Source organism: Peromyscus leucopus, chromosome 13 (assembly GCF_004664715.2).
Source record: "Peromyscus leucopus breed LL Stock chromosome 13, UCI_PerLeu_2.1, whole genome shotgun sequence".
NCBI classification, from domain to species: Eukaryota; Metazoa; Chordata; class Mammalia; order Rodentia; family Cricetidae; genus Peromyscus; species Peromyscus leucopus.
Window position 1 is genome coordinate 20,307,353 of NC_051074.1, and position 25,740 is coordinate 20,333,092.

Consider the following 25,740-nt stretch of genomic DNA (forward strand, 5'->3'; position numbering starts at 1 on the left):
TTCTTCCTAACTAACTTAAAATAGCTGTTAGTTCTTATGTGGGTGATAGATAGCATTGTTAGGGCAAAACTGGATAAAAGGAACGGTATTTTTAATGTAGTCTAGTCCTGGTTCAGTTTCCTAGTGTATTAAGAGGAAAGAGAAAAGCTGTGAGTTGACCGCTGAAGTAAATCAACTTGCGACTCACTGCCCTCAGATTATTAAATCTAGAGGTGGGAATATAATTTTACATCACAAAAATTCATCCCATGCAACTTTGCATAAGAAATTATCTTTCTGATTGGTCTCACCTTAATATGCAATTGTAGTTTTTACAATAATTTAGAGGAAGAAAGAACCAATTCAGAGTCAAAGGGAATACTTGATTAGTCTATTGTATAAGAGCAATAAAAGCTAATTTACTGTAATATTACTCAATATTGAAAGCTGCAAGAAACTCTCAGTTCTTTATTCATTAATTATGTTATATTGTAGTGGTATTAGTATCAATTATAGATGAGTTTTATGGAAGGCTTTTAAGTTGACATCTCTGAGTTGTATTTTGCCTCACGTAAATATCTTTGACTTATTTTCTGCCTGATCATTGAAGGACGAATGAAGTGTTGAAGGCAGAACGGATGAATCAGTCACTGTAGTTTCTCTCTGAAAACTCTTGTGATAAACTGCCTTTGGAATGCAACGATCTCTATTAGTAGCAAGTTCCAGTTGTTGGAATTACATAGTTGTACTTTTACAAAGGTCTTTCACCTATTGATAAAAAAATAGCCCTTCTTACTTTGCCATTAAAGGGAGTTTGTTTTTCTTTTTTAAATTAGTTTTGGAGGCTTCACATTGCCCAGAGTTCCTCAGTTTTGTTCATAGGCAAGTAATTGATCTTTGCTAAAATCCAGGCAAGAGGTATGTTTGATATTTTAAAGATGATAATTCTAATTGAACCTTTGGGGGAGGTTTAGCAGTCCTTGTTGTGTGCATATATGATCATGGTACAGAAGTGCATTTATTTTTACATCTGTGAATTTAGCCTAATCTTGTGCTGTGTAGGTAGACATAGAATATTAAATCAAACATTATAATGGAAATTGATAAATAAATATTGTGATCGTTAGTTTTTGAAAAGCGGTAACATCATTAGTTCTTAGGCTGCACTAGTCTCCTTCCCGGCCTCTGTAACAGAGCACTGCAGACTGATGGCGTCAGTGGATCAGTCTAGAGACTGGAAGTTTTTTGGCCTCTCTCCTTGGTTTTTGCTTTAGTGACCTTCTTCCTCATCTATGCTGCCAGATTTCTCCATATGTGCCTGGGTTCTAATATTGTATGAGATTAAGATCCCCCTTCCTTACATTATTTTACCTTAATTAACAATTTAAAGACCTCGTCTCCAATACAATCATATTCTGAGACAGGAGGAGTTAGGATTTTGCCTGACACAGAAATGCCTTTTTAAATTTTGTCTTTCCCTCATTTGATTGTACAAATGTCAATGCCAGGCTGTTGATAGGGAAAAAGAATGCCAACTATTCTATTATTTTTTCAGAGTTTCTGTTATATCTCCCAAGCTTAGTCTTGAGTACTCACATCTTCAAACTCAAAAGAGTGTTGGGCTGGACATCCTCACTGAAGGGTAGAGTATTGGGGTGGACATCCTCACTGAAGGGTAGAGTATTGGGGTGACATCCTCACTGAAGGGTAGAGTGTTGGGATGGACACTTCACCAATGGGTAGAGTGTTGGGTTAGACATCCTCACTGATGTGTAGATTGTTGGGATGGACATCCTCACCAGTGGGTAGAGTGTTGGGATGGATATCTTCATTTAAGAGTAGAGTGTTGGGATGGACATCCTCACTGAAGGGTAAATAGCCGTTTCTTTGCTCCTCTCTGGGAATCTAGATACAGGTCCTGGCCCTGTGCCTGATGCAGTGCTTGGAGTTAGTGCCCTGGTGAAACGTGATAGGATTCCTTGCACACCACTCTTGCATAAGAGATCTTGGAGTTTTGCTGAAGGCAAAGGTTTTTTAGTCTAACATGGGAAAGTTAAATCATCCAGAAAGCATTCTTTGATGACAAACCAGCTCAGATGTGCCCTAGATTGAGAAAGTCTTACAAAGAAAGTTTGATATTGTATTCTTGTTTGGCTCCTAGTATCATACCTGAATATTGCAGGTGCCTAGCAACTGGGAGAAATTGTCACAGCTATATTACCCTTTTCAGACACATCTGTTTGAAAATACACTGTTAAAGCAAGCATATTATATGCACTTCCCCATCAAGGTTTTTCCTTTTTTTTCTTTTTCTTTTTTATTCCACTGGCAAATGCAATATAGGCTGTTAAGTTAATCATAGGCAAAAGGAAGTGCTGTTTGGACTCACTACCTGGCAGGTCTCTTGAATGTATGAATTTTGGTAGCAGTTGAACAGTAGGTCGGCTTGGAAGTAGTAGCTCTCCTCTCTTTAAGATGTTTACACGAGAACAAATCATCCTCCACAGGGTCCACTATGTCTGTCACCAATCTGTGCAATTGGTGGCCATGCAGATTATAACCTTTGCCATTTTAGTCATTTGTCTGGTAGACCTGGGCTTGACTTGTGACTTTTGTTAAGAATGTTTCCTGTACCCCAAGTCTAATGATTTGGGGGAATAATTTCCAAGTTATTTGAGAAGTAGTAGGATAATTTAGGGAACCAAATTCTCTTCTGGAGGGGGCGGGGCATTGACATGTTCATGTTTGTTGTTTATTTAGTATTATTTTTTGCTCCTAGACAATTGCATGATGGGAGCAAATGCCTGTTTTTGGCAGAGTGCTATGTTCAGAATTCGTATCAGCTCTGTAACCACTCTATGCTTTGCTACGAGTGTTAAGGCTTAGTTTGGATTTACCTTGCTTTGTTTTAGTTTTAATTTATTGGCTAGGTGGGGATTGCAGATGTGTGATGAGAGGGTACAATTCTGATCCCAAATTATGAGAATACTTGTTAGTACTATTTAGATTTTTAATTAATTAAATTAAAAAATCCATACCTAGAGACAAGTAATTGAATTAATTGTTAAATATAAATAACTGATTTTTTAAAGCTTTAGTTCATTGTTTTCATTTGTCTGAGTTTTTGTGAATGTCTGAATATTTCATCATTTCAATGACATTAGGTTTTTAGTTCCCTGTCAGCCAATAGAAATTTTCATTAATTAAACACTGTTAGCTTTTAAAATGTGGGCTTTATTTGAATGAAAGAGCTAAGGGTATCTATCCAATAGTAATTCGATGGAATGTGACTAAGTTGAAATCAGCCATATCAATTGGACCTTGTGGTGTATTTGTGTCTTGATTTAGGTTGGTTGAAGACTTTCAATGACTACTTTAGAGACAAGACTCAGTATATTTTTAATAACATGGTCCTAAAGCTGAAAGAAGACTCAAGCAGGAAGTTTATATGGTCTGAGATCTCTTACCTTTCAAAATGGTGGGATATCATAGATAATCCGAAGAAGGAAGCTGTTAAAAGGTTTGTCTCAAAACTTTTTTTAATTTAGTAATATTAAAGATCTATGACAAATGTGGAATTTTTAGAAGGTGAACTTTCTGGTATTTTTTTTTTTTAGGTGAACTTTTAGTTTAATAGCTGAAATTCAGAATTGTCCACACCCTGTTTGCGTTGATTTTAGTTTGTCCCTGAGAAGGGAAAGCAAAGCCTTTCTATTGAAATCCTTATGTTCATCCTGTCCTAGCAATGGACTCGCTAGGTAAAGGAGTTGTTATTTTCAGGGCCTTTCAGAGGGGTCATTGCCCAGTTTTCTAACTATGAATGTGTCAGTGTCTCTGCCTCTTGTCAACTATGTGATTTTTGAAAACCATGGCCAACATCTCTCAAAAATAATTTGTTTTCTTTTCTTTTTTTTTTAACCAATAATTTTCTCAGATGAACAAAGGTAGTTGGTTTTTGGTTTTGTTTTGGTGGCTTGGCTCGTATTCTTTTTTTTTTTAACTGATTTGTAGGGATGTGTCTTCTGAAGATTTTATTTTCTTATTAGTTCACGATAAACACACCAACTTTTTACATAGTCAAATCTTTTCTCTTTTGCTGTTGCGTCTGCTGCCAGAGTTAGGCCTTCCTCAACCCACAGTTCAGGTAAATAGTTCATTTTTTTTACCCATTGCGTTAATGTTTTATTTTAACCCTCAGTTTAAAAACCCTTACCTAACGATTGAGAAGGTGGTATTTGGGGAGGCTCTCCGAGCCACGCGCATTTGATTTGAAGAGTTAGACATTGGCAGGGGTCATTTGTTCGCTGTCTCCGTGTAGCTCTTGATAGCTTGTCGCCGTTTTGAGTGCTGCCGGTCGCGACTGACAACCCTCCCTGTGGCCTGGGAGGTAGGTTTCCGCTGTCCGGTCCAGGGCGCTGGCTCCCTCCGGGTCACCGTGCTCTCAGGACAGGACTGGTGGTCGGTCCACCCTGCCCAGGCTGGCCACATGCTGAGCCCTTGGCACACATGAGAATTTTTTTTTAAAGCTGTTTTTATTTATTTATTTTTGTTTTTACATGCATTGGTGTTTTGCCTACATGGATGTCTGTGTGAGGGTGTCAGATCTGGGAGTTACACACAGTTGTGAGCTGCCATGTGGGTGCTGGGCATTGAACCCGGCTGGGTCCTCGGAAAGAACAGTTAATACTCTTAATTGCTGAGCCACCTCTCCAGCCCACCTCTGAGTTTTAATGTGTCCATCTTTCTCTACTGATAGGAAGTGTCATCTTTAGTGTATTAAAATATTCACCGGCTTGGGCTTTCTGATCTGTTTCGTGGGTTTTGATGACATTTGTCTAAAACTATTGGAATTTTATAATGCTTCAAAAACTGGCAGTTTAAATCTTTTCTTTCTGTATTGAAAAGCCTTTTAATGAGTAACAATTTAATTTTCCCAAAGGGTTTTAGAATTAATTTAAGTTTCTTCCTGCCTCATCAAAAAGTATCTTTAGATTTTAATAGATTGACATGAACATTTAAAGATAATTTGAGGAGAATTGATGGCTCTCATATTCATTGGAGAGCATTTTTTTTTCTCACTGGTAACAGTCTCACATGGTTGGCTAGGAGAGAGATACAGGCTTTGAGGACAGGAGAATAATTAAACTAGGGAACTACCATGGTCCTAGGAGAAGCTGCTCTTCTCTATAGACAAGTGCTGCCATAGTAACCAGGGTTGACAGGATCCAGTTAACACCAGAGAATCTGCAATCTGCAATTCCAAAGTGTTATATAATGTATCTTGACTTTCTGAGTTGAAATATTAGCAATGCTTTAGATGAACATCATGTTCTCTCTCCTTCATGCATGGTGTGTGTGTGTGTGTGTGTGTGTGTGTGTGTGTGTGTGTGTAGAGACAATAGAGAGACAGAGATACATTGGAACATAGAGAGGAAAGGAGAGAATGGGAGAACACCAAACAGCATTCTGAATCCATAGATTAGAGCTATCCACCCTTTGGTACCTTTGAAAAAAATTTGAGTTCTTATAAAATTACATAGAACTAGTGAGTGCTTTATTGCTAGCTCTTAAGAACTAAGATTTAAGAAGATTTTTGTTTGCTTACATCTTTGCTGGGTTTTATACCCTTGTTGGAGAATATTATTTCAAGGTGTGTTCCTTTTGTTTATGTTGCATTTGTTTAACTCTGTGAAGCTGTGTTACTGTGCCTGTCTAAAACACCCGATGGTCTAATAAAGAGCTGAATGGCCAATAGTGAGGCAGGAGAGAGAAATAGTCAGGGCTGGCTGGCAGAGAGAATAAATAGAAGGAGAAATCTGGGAAAGAAAGGAGTTACCAGAGGAGGAGGACTCCAGGGGCCAGCCACCCAGCTACACAGCAAGCCACGGAGTAAGAGTAAGATTTACAGAAATAAGAGAACAGGAAAAGCCAAGAGGCAAAGGTAGATGGGATAATTTAAGTTAAGAAAAGCTGGCAAGAAACAAGCCAAGATAAGGCCGGGCATTTATAACTAGGAATAAATCTCTGTGTGTGTTTACTTGGGAGCTGGGTGGAGGGCCCCCAAAAGAGGATGAAGAAAAAAGCCACCACCAACATACCCTCCTTCTGTTCTGTTCTTCCTCTTTCATGATTCCTTCTCCCTGCTTGCACTAGTGCTAAATGGGCGGTCCGTTTATCCCGACAGACAGTAGACTTCCCCCTCTTTCCTTTTAGCACTGCTTTAACTAACCAGGGTTGTCTTTTTTTTCTCCTTTTCTCTCCCATTTCTACATTGTATTTCCCTGTACTTAACCATTGTTTTTTTTTGTTTTGTGTGCTTATTTTTGTTTTTTTTTTTTGACTTCAGCATACTGGAGAATATCTTGCAATTTAAGTGCTATTTTCCAAGTTATGTTTATTTATAGGTAGCTTGAATATCTAGTGGTCTGAGAGTATGGGGTCTACAAGGTTCATTCCTCTGTTCATTCACTTCAGTATATGACCAGTGTTGAACCTTACACTGGTACCTGAAGAGGGGAGTGTTTTAAAATGCATTTGAATGGGTCAGTGTTTTCTAATTATTGTTTTATTTGTGCACAGTCAAGTTGTCTGCTGTGCCACATACCCATTCCTAAAAATCACTCTTATGCAAAATTGTACAATTCAAGTTCAGGGCTTGTGGAAACATAGATAAGGGTGTGATGGCTGACTATTCAACAGTTTCCTTGATGACACACGAGAAGAACCCAGAACAGGAGACCCACAAAGGTACCAGTCCAGTTTGCCTGTCTAGGTTCAGTTGGTTCAGAGTTGCATATGTGTTATGGAAAGTCTCTCAGCTTGTTTTGTGTCAGATTTGGAGCGTGGTCCTGGATGCATGGGTGTCAAGAGGAGGACGGAGTTTAGTTACTGTGGAATTGTGGAAAGTGTGTTTTCTGAGCTCTGATGTGAAGTTGTGCAGAGGGTACGTGTGAGTATGACTTGCATGATGATGAGCTGAGGGAGCTGGTCAATATCCAAATGTGCCACCCTGCAGGACTGGGTTCAGCCAGGCACAGGCATCTGCCTTCACCTACTGCTTCCCAGGGACTAAATTTTACAGAGGAATAGCAAGTCTTTTCACTAATTGAATCAATCATCACTTTGGAACAAAATTTCATTTTTTCTTACATTGATTTTTTTGTTTGTTTGTTTATGTGTTGTGTGCACATCTGGCCATGCAGAGGTCAGAGGACAACCTGTGGGAATTGGTTCTTTCCACCACGGTCCCTAGAGAATGAACTTAGGTCACCAGCCTTGATAGTAAGCACCTTTACACATTGGACCATCTCTCTGGCCCAATTTCTCATTTCTAAAGCCAGTATTCATAGCAGAACAGACAGTCTTGCTACTCTTTCCTCGCCAGCTTCCTGTGGGCTCCTTTTTTTTGCTTGTCCTTTTGCTCACTCCTCCATCTAATTATCCATCCATCGATCCATCGATCCATCTATCCATCCATCCATCCATCAGTCCACCCACCCACCCACCCACCCATCCACCTACCCACCCACCCACCCACCCATCCATCAGTCTGTCTGTCCGTCCATCCATCCACCTACCCATCCAGCTATCCACCCATCCACCCATCCTTCCACCCACCCATCCATCCATCCACATCCATCCATCCATCCATCCATCAATCCATCCATCATCCATCCTTCCACTCACCCATCCATCCATCCATCCATCCATCCATCCTTCCACTCACCCATCCATCCATCCATCCATCCATCCATCATCCATCCTTCCACTCACCCATCCATCCATCCATCCATCCATCCATCCATCCTTCCACTCACCCATCCATCCATCCATCCATCCATCCATCCATCCATCCATTATCCATCCTTCCACTCACCCATCCATCCATCCATCTTCCATCCTTCCACTCACCCATCCATCTATCCACATCCATCCATCTATCCTTCCACTCACCCATCCATCCACATCCATCCATCCATCCATCCTTCCATCCATCCTTCCACTCACCCATCCATCCATCCACATCCATCCATCCATCCTTCCACATCCATCCATCCATCCATTCACTCCCCCCCGCCCCCCACCAGGCAGTCCTGAAAGTCAGGTGTAGTGCAGGAATTAAAAAGCTCCGGGCACTCCCAGGCTGTTGGTTCTCTCTCATAAGACGCCGTCGTCTCTTTGAGCACTGAAGAATTGGTTTCCTTTTCAATGACTAGTGTTGCTGTCACTGCCACTTTGGTGTCCCTTTTACTGTAAAAGCAGCCAAGTTGCAACGGTGGGTGTGGAAAGGCTGAGGAAGGTGGCCAGGCTGCCTGGGTTCAAATCCTGACAGTTTCTGTTACTTTTGGGCAAATTACTTAATATTTCTGTGCTGCAGTGTATTTGCCAAATGGAGTTGACACTGGGGCCTATTCTGTTGGATTTTCATGAAGATCGAATTATTATGAATATGATGCTTATCATATTTTATTTATTATTTTTGCAGTGCTGAGAATCAAACCCAGAGCTTCTCACGTGCCCAACAAGTCCTCTGCTAAACACCTATATATATATTCCTAGCCTGAGAGACTTCTAAAAAAATTCCTAGTAAACACTAGTGGTTCTTATTTTTATAACTTTTATTTTCCACTTGGGCTATTTTTCTTGGACACTTTATGTAACTGTTAGTTCTGAAGTCATCTTGAAAGTATTCATCTTTTAATAGGAAGTTAATTATAAATTTATGTTTCTGCTCTGTCTTTAAAAAGCTTGCTTGCTTATATAATGCTTCATTGAGGATTTTCTTTTTTACCCTGTGCACAATGCTTTTTAGTATTTAAAAACATGGAATTCTAAGTTCTCAACAAGTTACCTACCTAGGTGCATGTAACTTTCCACTGTTTTCCATTGGTAGCTCAACTTCTTCAACATGTGTACTGCAGTGTTCAGCATGTGCGCTGCAGTCCTCAGCATGTGTGCTGCAGTCCTCAGCAGGTGTGTGCTGCAGTCCTCAGCATGTGTGCTGCACTCCTCAGCATGTGTGTGTTGCAGTCCTCAGCCTGTGTGCTGCAGTCCTCAGCGTGTGTGCTGCAGTCCTCAGCATGTGTGCACTGCAGCCCTCAGCATGTGTGCTGCAGTCCTCAGCATGTGTGTGCGCTGCAGCCCTCAGCAGGTGTCTGTTGCATTCCTCAGCATATGTGTGCTGCAGCCCTCAGCATGTGTGCACTGCAGTCCTCAGCATGTGTGTGCTGCAGCCCTCAGCATGTGTGCTGCAGTCCTCAGCATGTGTGCACTGCAGTCCTCAGCATGTGTGTGCTGCAGCCCTCAGCATGTGTGCTGCAGTCCTCAGCGTGTGTGCTGCAGTCCTCAGCATGTGTGCACTGCAGCCCTCAGCATGTGTGTGCTACAGTCTTCAGTATGTGTGTGCTGCAGTCCTCAGCATGTGTGTGCTGCAGCCCTCAGCAGGTGTCTGTTGCATTCCTCAGCATATGTGTGCTGCAGCCCTCAGCATGTGTGCACTGCAGTCCTCAGCATGTGTGTGCTGCAGCCCTCAGCAGGTGTCTGTTGCATTCCTCAGCATATGTGTGCTGCAGCCCTCAGCATGTGTGTGCTGCAGCCCTCAGCAGGTGTGTGCTGCAGCCCTCAACAGGTGTCTGTTGCATTCCTCAGCATATGTGTGCTGCATTCCTCAGCATATGTGTGCTGCAGCCCTCAGCATGTGTGTGCTGCAGCCCTCAGCAGGTGTGCTGCAGTCCTCAGCATGTGTGTGTGCTGCAGTCCTCAGCATGTGTGTGCTGCAGCCCTCAGCAGGTGTGTTTTGCAGCCCTCAGCATATGTGTTTTGCAGCCCTCAGCATGTGTGTGCTGCAGCCCTCAGCATGTGTGCACTGCAGCCCTCAGCATGTGTGCGCTGCAGTCCTCAGCAGGTGTCTGCTGCAGTCCTCAGCAGGTGTCTGCTGCAGTCCTCAGCAGGTGTGCACTGCAGCCCTCAGTATGTGTGTCCTGCAGTCCTCAGCTGCATACTGCTGTTGCCCCATTTGTCTTAGAACCCCAATGTCTGGCTCCAGAGTCAGCTTCTTTATATTCATTTCCGTGTTCATTTCTTACATTTTGGAGCTCCTTCTCTGTCCCTCTCCTTCCCTCCCCCCAGTTCTCTATTGCGTTTGCCTCTCCCTCACTTGGAATGCTTTACTTTAGTTACGTGTGATTGTCCATAAGGCTAAGTGTGTATGTTCATTCTTGAGTATAAGCACGTTTATCCCTACCTAGAATTGTTGGCAAATTCAGTCGAAAGTGCTTTACAGCTCCTGCTTCCCTGTTCAAATTTTGCCAGTTTCCTTGCTGTATTTATCACATGACTTATCGCCTGACTTCAGCAGTTTGTTTTGGGAAATGGTCTCTCAGGCAGGGAAGTCAAATTCTCCACCATTCTGCCCTTCACCAGACAGGTCAGGTAAGATCTGGACTCTACTCAGCATATTAGTTTTCATATTTGACTCCTGAGTGAGCTGAGGGTTGACAAAGGGAGGGAGCAGACACAGCCAAGCCTGTACTTCCCGGTGCTGTGCTGTGGTCCTGAGGACTATCATGACCTCATCTTCCTCCAGCCCATCATTGAGCTTGGATGTTTAGCCTTGCTCATTCTTGTTTGTACCCAGGAATGTTCCCCAGGAATGAGAAAGCTAGATGGCATCCACCCTTTGCTTCTTTGGTGGGGAAAGGAATTCTGGAAGAGTTTGTGAGTGTCAGGATTCTGGCAGATGGGTCAAGGAAATGCGAATTGGGTGCTGGGCTGTTGAGAAGACCTAGGGAAGAAATGCCTCTCTCTGTCGCTTTTCTCTTTTCTTTGGTGAAGCCTCTGGGCCTTGAGCCTGGCCTGGCTTTCTGCATCTGACATTTTTTGTGTGTGTGTATGGATGTCACCTGTAAGCTCGGTAGGAGATGTGGCTGTGTGTCCTCAGAGAGACAGGCAGAGTCCAGGTAAGTTAGGACTCTGCTTGCTGCCTGCTGTGTTTGGTAAAGTGAGGGAAGGTGCTGTCAGCAGTGAAGCGGGGACCCTCAAACGACAGACCTTTAGGAATTACGATTTCCCCAGTCGGGAGAGAGAGAGGTAAGGCTGAAGTCCTAGGGCTGGAGAGGAACTAGCCTTCAGGGAGAGACTTTGTACAGGCCTGACAGCTTCATAGAAATAAATCAACACAGTGTTCATCTATTCTATGGAACAATGACCCTAACATTGGGAAGGTAGATGCTTTCTCTCTCTAGTTCTGGACATACTGTAAATGAATCGGTTTTCCGTCACTAGTTACCATTTTCTAATTGTTTTTTGAAATACAGAGAAACCAAGGTGGTAGTTTTTGGATTGCACCTGCTAACAGCAGCATGCATGTGGAGAAAGGTTCAGTAGTCAGCTTTCTTGCAGTCCTTGGCTCTACAGAAGGGGCTGTACCGGAGCCTTTGAGAATCCTTATTCACGGCAGGGGACGCTGTCCAGTTTCCATGTAGTCAGCAGTGGATTCCGGTTTCCCTACGCTCTGGTAAATGCTGCCAACTCCATGGCATGTGCATGGCCCCTTCTTGAGTCTGCCCCCGGGTGTGTTCTCTTTCGTCTCTTTATTTTTTCTTTGCTTGTTGTTCACTTTTCTTAGGCAGAACCATCCAGAACTGTTACTATCAAACTATTTTTGATACGTGCAAAAAATGCCAGTGTCATATGATTCAGCTCAGTATTTGAAACAGAGGATGGTAATTGAGGGTAGGATTCAAATTAGAGCCTAGCTCTCAGTCTCTTCATCTAATGCAAGCTTAAGTTCATCTTATGGAAGCTGCTTCTTTGGAATTGGGAAGTAAAGGACTTGATGGTGCCATTTTGCTAAACAAACAAAAAAATATCATACAGCTATTTTAGAAAACTGAATTTTGGTTTTATTTAAGTTCGTTGGAACTCTCTTCTGGCTATAAGTACTCACTTGTATTCCCTTATACCATCTGACTACGGGTCTAGAGCAGTGGTTCTCAACCTTCCCAATGCTGCAACCCTTTAATTCAGTTCCTCGTGTGGTGGTGACCCCCAACCATAACATTATTTTCATTACTACTTCATAACTGTAATTTTGCTACTGTTACAAATTAGAATGTAAATACCTATGTTTTCTGATGGTCTTAGGCAACCCCTGTGAAAGGGTCGAGACCCACAGGTTGAGAACTACTGATCTAGAGCCATAGCATTTATTTTCTTTCTTTCTTTTTTTGTTTTTGTTTTTGTTTTTTGAGACAGGGTTTCTCTGTGTAGATTTGTGCCTTTCCTGGAACTCGCTTTGTAGACCAGGCTGGCCTCGAACTCACAGAGATCCGCCTGCCTCTGCCTCCTGAGTGCTGGGATTAATGGTGTGCGCCACCACCGCCCCACCTGTTTTCTTTCTTGAACAGGACCCCAGAGTGCTTGTTGTGTACACAGGCCACATCTGTGCATTTTGTAGCAAATTTAATATATCCTTAGAGTTTTGTTCCCATTATTTAAAATTCTTAACTAGTTCTAAGTAGGTGGCTGATAAGATTTTTTGACGCCTGCTGTGATGTTTGTGCAACGACTTTCCCCCCTACTTTATGAAGATGAGTTATAGCTCAAATACCTAACCCTCAATGTCGAGGTTAGGTGCTGCACGAGAGGCCTCTGGATTCCAGCAGAGTCCACCGAAGTCATCCTGGTCCCCGGAAGAAAGCCAAGGGATGCAGGACCTCTACAGAAGCATAGCTGTGCGACTCCGTGAATGACACTAGCAATGACTTGTCACATTCTTTCCTGCACAGTGGTGCAGCATTCAGCCTCATAAACCTTTAAAAAAAAAATGAGAATCAAGTTAACTAAGGAGAGAGCCATACAAATGACAGCGAGCTTTTCTATTGCCTTTTGTAATTCAGAATAATTTAATCAATTATAGCCACAGTGCCCTGTTTGAACATGTGTCTGGAGGGTTTCAAAGAGAAGGCCTTCCATTAAGTCGTCAGCGGATTTTCGGTCCACACTTGTTTTGTTTACCTTTCTGGCTTCACATCTGGCTGTTGTTGGCTGTATTGGTTAAGTACTGCATGACGTCTGTCATCCATGGAAACGGGAAGCAGCTGGTTAAGGTTTGGTCCTGTTGAACGTTGCGCCTTTGTATTCCCTTTGCCTGGTGCAGTTCCTCCCTGGGCTCTGAGACAGTGGCTCCTGCTGTCCCAACCAGTGTTTATTGCAAAAACCCACTGGGTGACTGGAACCTGGAACATTGTGTGTTTACTCATGACCAGCCTCACTGCGGTTTGTGTGTGTGTGTATATGTGTGCGAAGTTATATTTCATGTCTGCTGCATATCCTTTGTCTAGACTTTGTATAATTTTTTAAAATCATATTTGTTGGTTTATTACTTTTCCGAGAAGGCATAGTCTATTCATCTAATATTTTAAGCATCCTGTTATTTCTCCAGCCTTGTATTTAAGTGAACATTCCATTGAGCTCAGAAATACTTGCCGCCACTTGCTTAAGTACCAAGACTTGGTGGATGCACACTTTGAGTTTTCCCAGAAGAATGGACCGTTGATGCTCCTACACCGACTCATTTATTACACATTTATACAGGTCGGGTTTATGGTGTTTAACCACAGGCTGCTGTAAAATTTACAGAGCAGTGTGAAGTTAGTGTGTCTTGTGAAGTTTAAAGTCAGTTGCAGGTTTGGATTGTGTGTAGAGATGGGAGCCCGGCATGCCAAGAGGAAGCAGCTGGCCTCGTGGGTTCTTCCTCCGCTCATTTTCTCACCGCCACCTTCATCAACCTCTCTTTTTTTGGGATGTCCACTCACTCTTTTGTGTGTGTGTGTGTTTGTTTTGTTTTGAGACAGGGTCTCTCTATGTAGCCCTGGCTGTCCTGGAACTCGCTGTGAGACCAGGCTGGCCTTGAGCTTATAGAGATCTGCTCGCTCTGCCTCTAGGGTGTTGTTGCCCAGCATTTGAAGTACTTCCAGGTCTAAAGCCCAACCTTGACTTCCTTCATCTTCCCTGGTTAATGATCTGGTAGGATCTAAAACCTATTGAATGTGTGCTATGTGTCAGGCATGTTAAAGCCTGGGAGCCCTCTAACTTGCCCTGGTGAGGCTCTTTGTTATCCTACCTACTAGGCGTGGTGAAAGGACCAGAGTGCCGCTGTTGGCCTCGAACTCAGTGCTCTTGACCTTTGTGGCTCTTTGTTTTTCAACCCGCCTTTGGGCCATGGCCAGTTAGGCGAAATCCTTGTCGGTTCTGCCTCGTCAGCATCCTTGGCCTGGGACGTCCCCTTCCCCCTCCCCTGTGGCTTCCTGTTGCCAGCCCCGCCACCTCTGAGTGCCTCTGTGTCACCAACAGTTTTCCTGCCATGCTGCTTGCATGCTCTAAGGTGCTCCAGTGACACTCAAGGTCAGAAAGGGCAACCTGACTTGACATTGAGTTCCTGGGCAGCCTTCTCCCAGGTGTCTGCCTCTGTCCCCGATTGATCGCCTCCTAGCTGAAGTTCTGCCCTTAGGCACGCCTCAGTAACTCTCAGGCTGGCATGGCCCCAGACTCCTGGCACACGGAGTCGCTGATGTCCTCATACACACATTGTTGTTTCATGCGTTGGGTAATTTCATACCTCAGCTCTCCCATGCCTCAGGTAAAATATTACCTCCTCTCAGAAGCCTTTCCCCTATTGACTGTGTTATTCATCCAACACATGTTGACTGTGCTGAGATCCAAGGTAAGCCCTCAGCAAACAGGCAAGGCACAGTGAAACACATTATTGTAAGAAACTGTTGTTTTCAATAGAGTTTGGAAGCCTGCGGTACTCAGGATGAAATCCAAAGGGTGACTGAAACTGGCCAGTCAAGAAGAGAGGGTGAGAGGGTAGGGAAGGAGTTCTAGGTTCTGAGGAGAATGCTCTGACTAAAGGCCAAGGATTAGCAAGAACACAGCACCTCAAACACCTGGAGACTGGTCAGGGGGAGGAGATTGTAGAGGTGGCCGGAAGTGACTGTTCTAGGCTATTACACTGTGAAAGGTGGATGGCCGCAGAGGTCAGGGGAGAATGTGCAGCAGCCGGAGTGTTCAGTGGCTTGCTGGCAGGAACTTAAAGTGAGTACCTTCTGAAGAGTTTCCCAAATCAACATATATGCTGTGTGTGAGGAGAGGATCTAGAAATTGACCTGAGAGAAATGAAATCATGCTCACAAAAAGATTTGTGCTTACAGTTTCATAGCGGACCAGAAATAGTTAAAATGTCTGTCAACAAGATGGTGGATTTAAAAAACAAATAATAGATGGCTACTTGGCAAAGATGAATTAATGAAATACACATTTTTATTTTGTTTTTTTGAGACAGAGTTTCTCTGTATAGTCCTGGCTGTTCTGGAACTTGCTTTGTAGACCAGGCTGGCCTCGAAATCATGAGATCCTCCTGACACTGCTCCCAGTGCTGGGATCAAAGGAGTACGCCACTATGCCCAGCCTTGAAATGCATATTTTGAAGAACTTTTAGAAAGTCTTTTATCAAAGGGACTTAGCCACTGTCAACTGGTGACCCCGTAGTTTATTTCTTGTCCCTTGCTAATGCAGAGCATATCTTTTGTCTTAGTGTTAATACTTTTGGACTTTTCTGAGTGGCTCTGGATACATATGCAGGCTACGGCTGGATAAGTCCTGGCGTTACCATGTGTGAATTCCTGTTTGCACACACCTGCGGCTTCATTGAATGTTACGCAACCTTCTGACCTTTGTAACCTGATAAGTGAGACGTGGCCAGCCATTTTCCCTTCAGCTTGTATGTCCTTCTGAATGAGGTCACATTTCTTTTTCTTTTGTAGAGATCAGTTATTTCTGAAATCTCTGACACTGGTTCTTTTTTTCCTTCAAGTGTTACATTTTTATACTGATAGGAACTCCTAAGAGATAAATGTTCAACAGATGGACTTCCTGCCCTCCTGCAGCTTGTGCTCTTTTGGAGGGGACAGTAAACATGCAGATATATGATTAGTTTAAATTATAAATGTTAGGGAAGACAGTTTGAGAGTTTATGAAGTTTGTTTTTGAGAGGCTTTTTTTTTTTTTTGAAATTTTTGAGAGTTTGTTGAAGTTTGGGTGGGATGTGGTGGCTAATAGTGATTTCATAAGAGCTAGTTAGACCAGTGGTAGGAGAGAAGATGTTTTATGCTGGTATGACATGGATGACAAGCTGGGGGAGGGAATAAACCGATAATGAGATAAGGAATAACGAAGATGACTAATTTTTCTATTATATCTGTCTCTAAAGTCTGGCATCCAGACAGTAGAGAATCCAGGGATCCAGGGTTATCATATGGGGGTTTAAAGCAAGTCTTCTTTACGCTCTCCCACTGGATACTGCACACAGAATCCAAGGATCCAGGGTTATCAGATGGGGGTTTAAAGCAAGTCTTCCTTATTCTTCCACTGGATACTGCACACAGAATCCAGGGATCCAGGGCTATCAGATTGGGGTTTAAAGCAAGGCTTCCTCATTCTTCCACTGGATACTGAACACAGAACGAGTTTGTATCAGTTGATCTGATTAGCAAATGTCTTCAGGGCACCAATTGATTCTTGGGGAGACACTGTCTTTTTTTATACTTCTCCGTGTAACTAATTTTGTATTTAAGAATGAAACCTAGTATGTCATCCTACATTATTTCATATTTCCCCCAATGCATAATTACAAATTCATCTCATTTTCTCATGTGAAATTAATTTGTGATTCTTTGAAGCTTGCTAAATGATGCATTGTTTGCTACTAAGTTGTCTGTAACCATTTCCCCATTAGGGAGAAGAGCTCTTTGAGTGTGTCCTTCTGTGTGTGACCAAATTGCAAATGTCTGTCTGATGAGTCTACATGGAGGAAGACATGACACTCACTAAAAATGATTTACAGCTTCTTGAGCATTGCAGTAAATTCTTAAGTGTAAAATCTCTGTCTTGGGCAAAATGAGCGGTGACAGACGCGCTCAGCTTATTTTTGATCAGTAATTTCTTTAAGTGTTTCATATGAAATCTCCTAGCATTGAAGTAAAAACGTAGAGCTGTGGTTAATGTCTTCTACCAGGCAGCTAGACACTTGTAAAAAGCAGTGTGAGCCTTGGTGATTTAGAAAGTCGGGGCTAGCTGCTGGGCTTTTGAATTTGCTAGACGTGTATTCTCCACTTAGGTATGTATGTAGATCTCATGTTTATTAGTTATGATGATGATATGTTCATTGGAAAGTCTGACAGGAAGCAGAGAGCCTTTCAGTGGAGACTAAGTGTAGACTTCATGTGGCAGACACATGTTGTCTAATCGTTTGCCTCTACTTTGTACAGAAATGCTTCATGGATGCTGCTGAACACTGAGTACATAGAAATGTCTGTATTTTTTAGTAAATGTTTCTGTAGATAGAGGTAGTTCCCATTATTTTTCCTTTTAATATTAACGTCTAAAAAGTACAGTTACAGTCTGTCTTATTAACCTCCATGTGACTACACACAGTAGGGATTTTAAGTGTGATACTTTTGTAGACTCATTGTCTTGTACTTTTGTTCTTGTTGATAACAGTAAATGGGTGAATGAATGGCTGCATGGCAGGTTATTTTGTCTACTTCATTAAGTATGTATGTCAGACCAACCTTCCTGACTGTGAGAAAGTTGGCTTTATAATCTGGTTCTTCCTATTCTTGTGGATGGTTCAAAGGATCACAAAGTAGGAAAACAGATGCTGCCATGGAATAGGTGAATGTGCTAACCTAATTAATCCTGTCCCTGGCACCACACTTAGGCCGTGGCTACATATTTAAGATTCATACTGTTTTCTTCTACTTAGTGTTTTGTCTTGTCTGGATAAATTATGCTAAGATAAACTAAAACTACTCTTCCTCTGGCCTGCTCTTGTTCTGGTTTTGGCCTGCTTAGGCAGGTTTTCTTAAAGGCCTGCATGAGCACACTGTTTTATATAGGAAGTTCCTGGTTTCCGTGGCATGGTCTTAGCTTTCTCCTGTGATCTTTTTTCCAATCACTTGGATGCCTATATTAATGCCCGTATTTGAACAACCCACATCTCGGCTTTATCGACTAGCCCACTTCGTGTCCATTCCGTCATAGTTACAGTGACTTTAGGGTTTTTATGAACTATAGGCAGGTTTTGCTTCTTGACTAATTTCTTGATGTTTTTCCATAGATTTATCTTTAACATTTCTTTTCTTTTCACTTCCGTTTCTTCTACCTGACCTTTGCCTCTCCATTTGATTTTCTTTTTAAAGACTTCCTGTCCATCCTTTCAGTCTGTGAAACTGATTTTTATCCAGGAGACTTTCCCTGATCTGACTCGCCATTGCAGTCCACCACCATTGGAAACACCGCTGTCATGGACTGGCCCAGACTGAATTATGTTCATACGTGACTTCTCCCTCCTCACTCCTAATGTTTATTAACATCACTCTATTAAACACCTGCACCTGGGACCACTGAGTCATCTTTGCCGTATTATCAGTATTCATTGTTTTTTGTTTTTTTTTTTGCCAATCATATCCCGATTTCTCACAGATACGTTTTTATGAACCTAATTTCCTCCTCTTCATATTTTCTACCAATGTCTACATTATTGAAGCTCCATTAAAACCGACTTTATCCTTATTGATTTATTTTGTATGTGAGCCTGACCTAATTTAAACTACTTGCTGATTACTAATATTAAATGGATAGTCTCATGAACTGTTTCCTCATAGGCAGGCTTCTCAGTGTTGAGCATGTAACTGCACATGCTGATCCCTGTTGATGCTTGCATTCTATTGGAGGGTGAGAGGGAGGGGCAGATGGCAAACATGAATAAAAAAGTAGCTTTGGTCTGTGATAAAGGCTATGTTGTCATATAGTGAGGAGCTAGAGGGGGGTGCTGAATTGCTTAAGGGGCTCCTGGACACTTCTGGGGATGTTATATTTGGGTCGAGACACCAAGGTAGCTAGAACCATCCAGGTCGATGAAGAGAAGAAGCAGTATGAAATTACTTGATAATGTTTTAGTAGGAAAGAGGCTGTCTTTATGTAACCATTGTGTACCGATAAGAACTAAGAATACCATCAGCACCCAAGGCTTCCCAAGGAGGTGGTGTGTTACTAACAAATGCAGCTGGAGAAATCACCCTGCTGTGCATAATGTACAAGGCTTTCCTTGCTTGATTGTCCCTGGAGACCATTCAGGCCTGTAGGATAGGACTTCTTTTTTCGAAAAATAAAACTGCTATAGATTGAAAAGGAAAAGCTCCATCTTTGGAATCATTTTTTTCTTTCGTTGCATTTTAGTTCTTACTAACTTGAAGTTTCTGTCTAATCAAGCCAAGAAATTTTTTTTTCTAAGCAATTATACTGAAAATTTCCAAAATATGTGTTTATTAGGATAATGAAATAATGAAATTGAAAGCATGTCCACATTTGATGGGCAGGGATTAAACTCTAGTCCATGCTTACATCTTAGGTTACCACCCTCAGGCTTTGAGGTCCAATGGTCCGATCCACACAGCCTCTGGAGTGGGGCAAAGTTAGACATAAAGGGTAATACAAAAGCATTACCTGAGTAAAAGCCAATTGTCCACAAAACAGAGGGTACAGCAGTCTTGAACTTAATTGTGTTCTTAAATAAATGCATCTTTTTTTGGTCATGTCTTGATGAATACTTATAAAAGCTTCCTGGCTCTCTGAACTTTCATACCTCTCAAATGGACAGTCTGTGATATTGAAGAAATGGAAGAAAAGACAGCAATGTTAATAATGAACAATTAGCAATCATCATCTTGCATGGCATTATTGCAGAGGAATACTCAACAAACACATGGCGGTAGTGGTCTCACTTCCAGCCAGTCCTAAAAAGAGCTCAAACTGAAGCTCAGTGCTTAATTCCTGCGTTTGCTGAGGAGTGTGCTTAATTAACTTAGCAGAGTCCTGTGAACAGAGGTAAATAACCTCTTTCCGATACTGGTATTGAAGCAGACACTGTCCTTGAAGTGACAGCTCTCCAGGAAATAACAGGCGTGTGGTCTGAGTAGAACACGTTGTTCCCCATAGCTCCTGACATCAGGAGCCTTTCGATCATACCTTCGTGGAAAACGTGTGTGGGAAAATAAGGGTCACCAAAGATCCTTTATCATGGGTGCTTCATCTCTGGGGGATGGAGTGGAAGTGCAATTACCTGTTTAAAAAGAACGCCGCCCCCCCCTCCCCCGCGCGCGCGCGCGCGCGCGCACATTTAAGTATAGGCTGTTTGTAAAGATTGATCTTAGATGTTTATGGATTTCAGTTTCTCCTCGAACTTTGTTACCTTAACCTGGCTTTATTGTCCCCCCAGTTTACTGCAGAGTGGCCAGCTCGAGATTGTGACAGGTGGCTGGGTTATGCCTGATGAAGCCACAGCACATTATTTTGCCTTAATTGACCAACTGATTGAAGGGCATCAATGGCTGGAAAGAAATCTAGGTATGTGTTCATGTCTTTTTTTTCCTCCTTCAATGGGGCTGGTTTTGGGAAGTTACATTTAAGGAATCTGAGCTAATAGTGCTGGTAATTGTTGAATAATTTTTTCTTTACTAATTATATTTATTAGGTTATTATCTCAATTTCATAGAAATGATAATTCCATTTAAGGTAATTGATCTTGTTTCATGTCTTATTTATTAACTTGTTTCATTTGTTTAGAAGTTTATTATTTTAATTATATATTAGTTAAAACTTGGTCATAAGAGGCAAAACCCTATAGCTTAATCCAAAATGAGTGTGGGAAAGAAGAAAAGGGAAAGGCATCTGCTCTGTCATGGAGGATTCTGGAGCTAGAGGTGTCCTGGTAGCTCCAGGCATGGTTCCATCCAGGGGGACATGACTTACGCTATTGAGACTGTTTCCTCGGCTCATCTTGTTTGTGTTTTTGTCTTTACCCTGGATTCTCTGAGCGATGCGTAAGAAAGATGGCCCTAGGCAGCAGAAATACTCCCCTACCACCCAGTTCAGCAAACAGCATAAGGTATTTTTCTTACTGTTTTACCTCATTGATCTGATGAGTCAGGTACTTATCACTGAGGTACAGACAAGACTTGTTTTGATGGCCATGGTCTCCAGGGAGGTGGACCTGTAGGTGGCAGTCAGTTACACCTGAACTGTGATACAGGTCTTTTGTGTGCCTGAACCCATGGGGAAGGTCCATCTGACAGAAGACTCTCCAGAGAGAAGCTGGGAGGAGTCCATTGGGCCAACAGCATCAGAAGTCCTCCGCAACTCACCAAAACCTAGAACGAATTGACATCTTCTGCCTGATACGTGCATTTTGTAGCATGGCACGAAGCTTGTTTCAAATATTTCATATCTCAACATAACTTTCATAGTTTTCTTTATGATAAGCATTCATGATTTTTATTGAAGTTATTTCTAGATAATTTATTATTTAATTTTTTCTGTTAGAGATAAAAATTCCTCACTATTATAATTATTTCTTTCCTATTTATTCTAGCAGTTTTAAATCTACTGCAAAGAAATCCTAGAAAACTTCCACACGTACTAGTTACAAGCATTTAAAAATTTTTTTTCTCTTCCCATACCATTGTTGTGGTGGTAATTGTGTCTTGAAGCTGGGAGAATACATTGCAAATACTTCATCTGTGGAAAAATGTTTGCTCTAGCTAGGCTGAGATTCTAACCTCAAAGGCCTGGCTTGTGGGTCTGCCCTTGGCTGTTACTGGGCACTTGGAGTTTTTAAATGAAAACGACTTACTGCCATTTAAAGTCTCTTGTGTGTTTATGTTTGCTTCCTTCAGGAACCTGACACCTTAGTGTGTGTGTGTGTGTGTGTGTGTGTGTGTGTGTGTGTGTGTGTGTGTGTTTCTATGAATGTTAGATCACTTAATATTTGCAGAACTACTAGCTGTGCTTGGAGATGTGGCTCAGTAGATAGAATACTTAGCATGCACAAGGCACTGGGTTCAATTCCTAGCATCACATAAACTGGACATAGTGGTGCACACTATGAGTCCCAGCACTCAGGATATGGAGGCAGGAGAAGCAGGAGTTAGAGGTCATCCTGGTCTATCTAGTAAAGTCCAGGCCAGCCTGGAATACATGAAACCCTATTGACTCATACCTGCTGGTAACTCCAGTTCCAGGGGATCTGTTGCCCTCTTCTGACCTTCTTGGGCACTTCATGCAACTCTGCACATACTTTACAGGCAGGCAAAACACTCTTATACATAAAATAAAAAGAAATAAATACAAGTTGTGATTTTGGTAGGAATGTGTGGATATTCCACACAGTAAACACTGCCATCTTAACCACACCAAATCCTGCTATATGAACACGAGCTGTGTTTCCATTCATGTAGATTTTTAGTTTCCCTCAGTAATGTTTTCATGGCTTTCATTTTTTTTCTTTGTTGCATTTGGTCCTAGATACTGTATTTTGTTAGCTGCCATTGTAAATGAGATTTATTTTCTTTATTTCAGTTAGGAGTAGTTATTGGTAGTATATATAGCACTGTGTGTTGATTTTTGTATAGCTATCTTATATCTTGCCATGACCATAAAGCAGTGATTGGTTCTTGCATATGCTGTTAATTCACTCCTTTTCATGGCTGAGTAGTATTTAGTTTTAAATCAGATTCCTGTTAAATGTCTGTAGTGTACTTCTAAGTGTATGACACAGGCTTTCATAGCAGTTATGTACCAGCTCTTTTTAAAGCCTGTTTCGTTGTCATTGATAAATACTGGGAATAGAATTGCTGGGTACATTGTGTTTAACTTTATAGGTATGACAAAGCTTTGCAAAGTGCTTTTACTACTGTATACCCAACCAGCAATGAATTTGTTCTATTTTTGCCAACATTTCTAATGCTAGTCTTTTCAAGTAACAATTTCAGTAGAGATAAAATGATTGTACTGTTTCAACTTGCATTTATTTCACAGCTAAGGATGTTGAGTGTGTTTAGTGTTTAATGTCCATTGTTTTGCTTATTTTGAAGTTTTCAAGTCTCACTCTTTTCAATTGGGTGTTACCTTTGTGTGTTCTTTGCTCAGAATTTGAGCAATTTAGCACATAAGATTTTCTACCATTTTGTGATTGTTCATTTGTTGTTTAAGATTTTATTACTCTCCTGTCTCTGTCTGTGTGTGTGTGTGGTGTGTGTAGGTGAGGGCAGATGTGTGTGTACCACAGTACACGTGTGGTAGTAGGAAGACAGCTTTCAGGAGCTTGCTCTTTCCTTCCACCGTGAGTTCTGGGGGTTGAACTTGGGTCATGAGGCTGGCACAGCGAGTGCTTACCCACTGAGCCATCTTGCCAGCCTCTGTTCTTTTATTTGTAATGACACCTGTCTTAGTTTCTTCTTTTGTTGCTGGGATAAAATACTCTAACAGTGCAACTTAGGGGAGAAGGATTCCTTTTAGCTCACAGTTCCATGTTCCGGTCCATCAGGATGGGGAGGGAAATTCAGGCATCGGGAGTTGAATCCACCAGAAGAGAGCAGTGAGTGCAGACCTGTGCTCAGTCACTGTGTCCACACACGTAGCCTAGACCCTAACCTGCAAGTGAGAGGTGTCTTTCCCCATCCATTGACGTAGTCGAGAGGGTCCCCCACAGATATGTCCAAGGCCCATCACCAGGTGATTTTAGAATCTGCCAGGTCCACAGTGACCAGTAGCCATGACCTTTTTCCTTTCTTTTACCTGTTTAAAACTAGTATTTAAGACAACTTTTGATTTGTATGTATGAGTGGCAAGTTTACTTTCTCTTTTTATTACTGCTAATAGTTTATATAATTTATTGCATATAGTAAATATGTCCTAATTAAAAATAAAAATTATCTGTTTAGTACAGTTAGTTTTTAGACCATATATCTGTTTGCTTTGTTTCAGACATCTGTAGCAGTCACATGCCAACAGTGACCATTGCCTCCTTCTTTCAGATATTTAATGAAATTGCTTAAAGATACTAAATATTATAGTATCTATTATGTTATGTAGATTTTTTAATAGTGTTGGGAAAATTCTTTCTAGTAGTTATCATTTTGCAGTATGTACTGCATTTCTTTCAGATATCTATTAAGATTATGTGGTTTCTCTAATTTGTTCTATGAGTGTCATGGCAGTTTGCTCAATTAAAAAGTCATTGACTTCCAGAGCAAGTCCCTTCTGGCTTGGGTACTGTGGAGTTCACTCTTTGTAGTAATTTCTTTGTTTTATGATTTTTATATTTGTTTTCATAAGTGAGATTAGATTTTGTTCTTAATGTGATACATTTATGTGAATTATTTATTGGTTTATGATATTTAATGTAATAACTAGTCAGCATTGAACCCTTTACATTCCAAATATTTTATGGGCATTTGAAAAGCTTACTGCAACAGTTTATGCCTACAAGACCTTCACTCGGAGGTAGATTTTTTTTTTTAGTAATGCTAAAAATATTTCCATAATTGTGGATATAATCTGATTTCTTTCTAAAATGTCAATTAAAATTGTCTTATAAGAAACCCAATATTTTAATTATTTATAAGTTAATAATTATATGTAGTAACCTTGCTATTAAACAAACTTTACATAAATAATTGGTATACTGTGTAAAAATAGAATAGTAACATTTCAGCTGAATGAAGAAGAAACGGATAACTTGTAACTGTTTGTGATATACACTATTATAATAGCCTGAATTTCCTATTTGTTTTTATTATAAAAGTTTGGGTATTTTATATTACTCCTGAACCTTCCTCTTACCCTTAAAAATACTATTTGTTTAATGCCAAGGAAAACCCTGGCAAGTTCTGGAATCCAGCAGTCTCTCCCCAGCCCTGACCTCCTTTCAGAGCAAAGTTGTTTTGTTTTTTGAATGCAGTTTGCATCTTTTCAGTATTTTTATGTTTTTTTTGGATTCCTTTTTCCATTGGACCTGGCTGTCCTCCTGTGGCTCCAGTGATTTCAATAGGAAAAAAAAAAAAATCATCAATGTTGCTCCAGTTCTAAATTGATGGATACTGAACTCTCTGACATTTGATGTCCTGCTTAGAATCTTACTTTTCCTTTTATTTATGATGATACTTACTCCTGAAACTGCAAACTCAGAAAATGTTCTAGGGCATTACTTGCGAAGGACTGTCATGTATCCTGAACATAGTAGATGTTTTTTGTTTGTTTTTTGTTTTTTAATGAACCACATGATAGTAAGTCAGAGGTGCTTTTGTCTCTATCTTTAAACACTTGATAGTGTATTTGCTAAGAAATCAGGAGACATTTATTTGTAATGAGAAGATAGTTGTCAAATCGGGAGTATTAGCAGCGCTGCAACAGGACAGTCTACTTCAGGCTGCCTCCGGAGCGTCTCAGCTACCTCAACAACACTGTACATAGAGGCTGCTGTTCCTCAAAGTCGAGTGTCTGATCCAGGATCATGCGTTATATTCAGTGGTCACGTCTCTTCGTTTTCTTTCATCTTGAGTATTTCCTCAGCTTTTCTTGGGGTTTCTTGACCACAATACTTTGAGGCGTATAAGCCAGTTTTGGTTTCTTGTTTTGTTTTTGAGATCCACCTGCCTCTACCTCCGGAGTGCTGGGATTAAAGACAACGCCACCACCGCCACCACCGCCACCACCGCCACCACCGCCACCACCACCCAGTTTATAAGTGGGTTTTGGAAAAAAGTCAGTCAATCTGAATTTGTTTCCTCAGGGTTAGTTTAAATTGTTGCTGTAGTATGTAGCTCTTTGGCTAGAACATCCCAGCACTGGTAATTCTAT

At 41.4% G+C, this 25,740-nt stretch overlaps 1 protein-coding gene across 1 annotated transcript in view; it reads left to right on the forward strand.

Moving 5' to 3' along the window:
* Window positions 1-25,740, forward strand: part of Man2a1 (mannosidase alpha class 2A member 1) — a 167,723-nt gene that overhangs the window by 35,412 nt on the left and 106,571 nt on the right. The window contains exons 4-5 of the mRNA XM_028873993.2: window positions 3,328-3,499; window positions 20,321-20,448. Of these exons, the coding sequence (XP_028729826.1) occupies window positions 3,328-3,499; window positions 20,321-20,448 (300 nt within the window). The remainder of the gene's footprint in view (window positions 1-3,327; window positions 3,500-20,320; window positions 20,449-25,740) is intronic.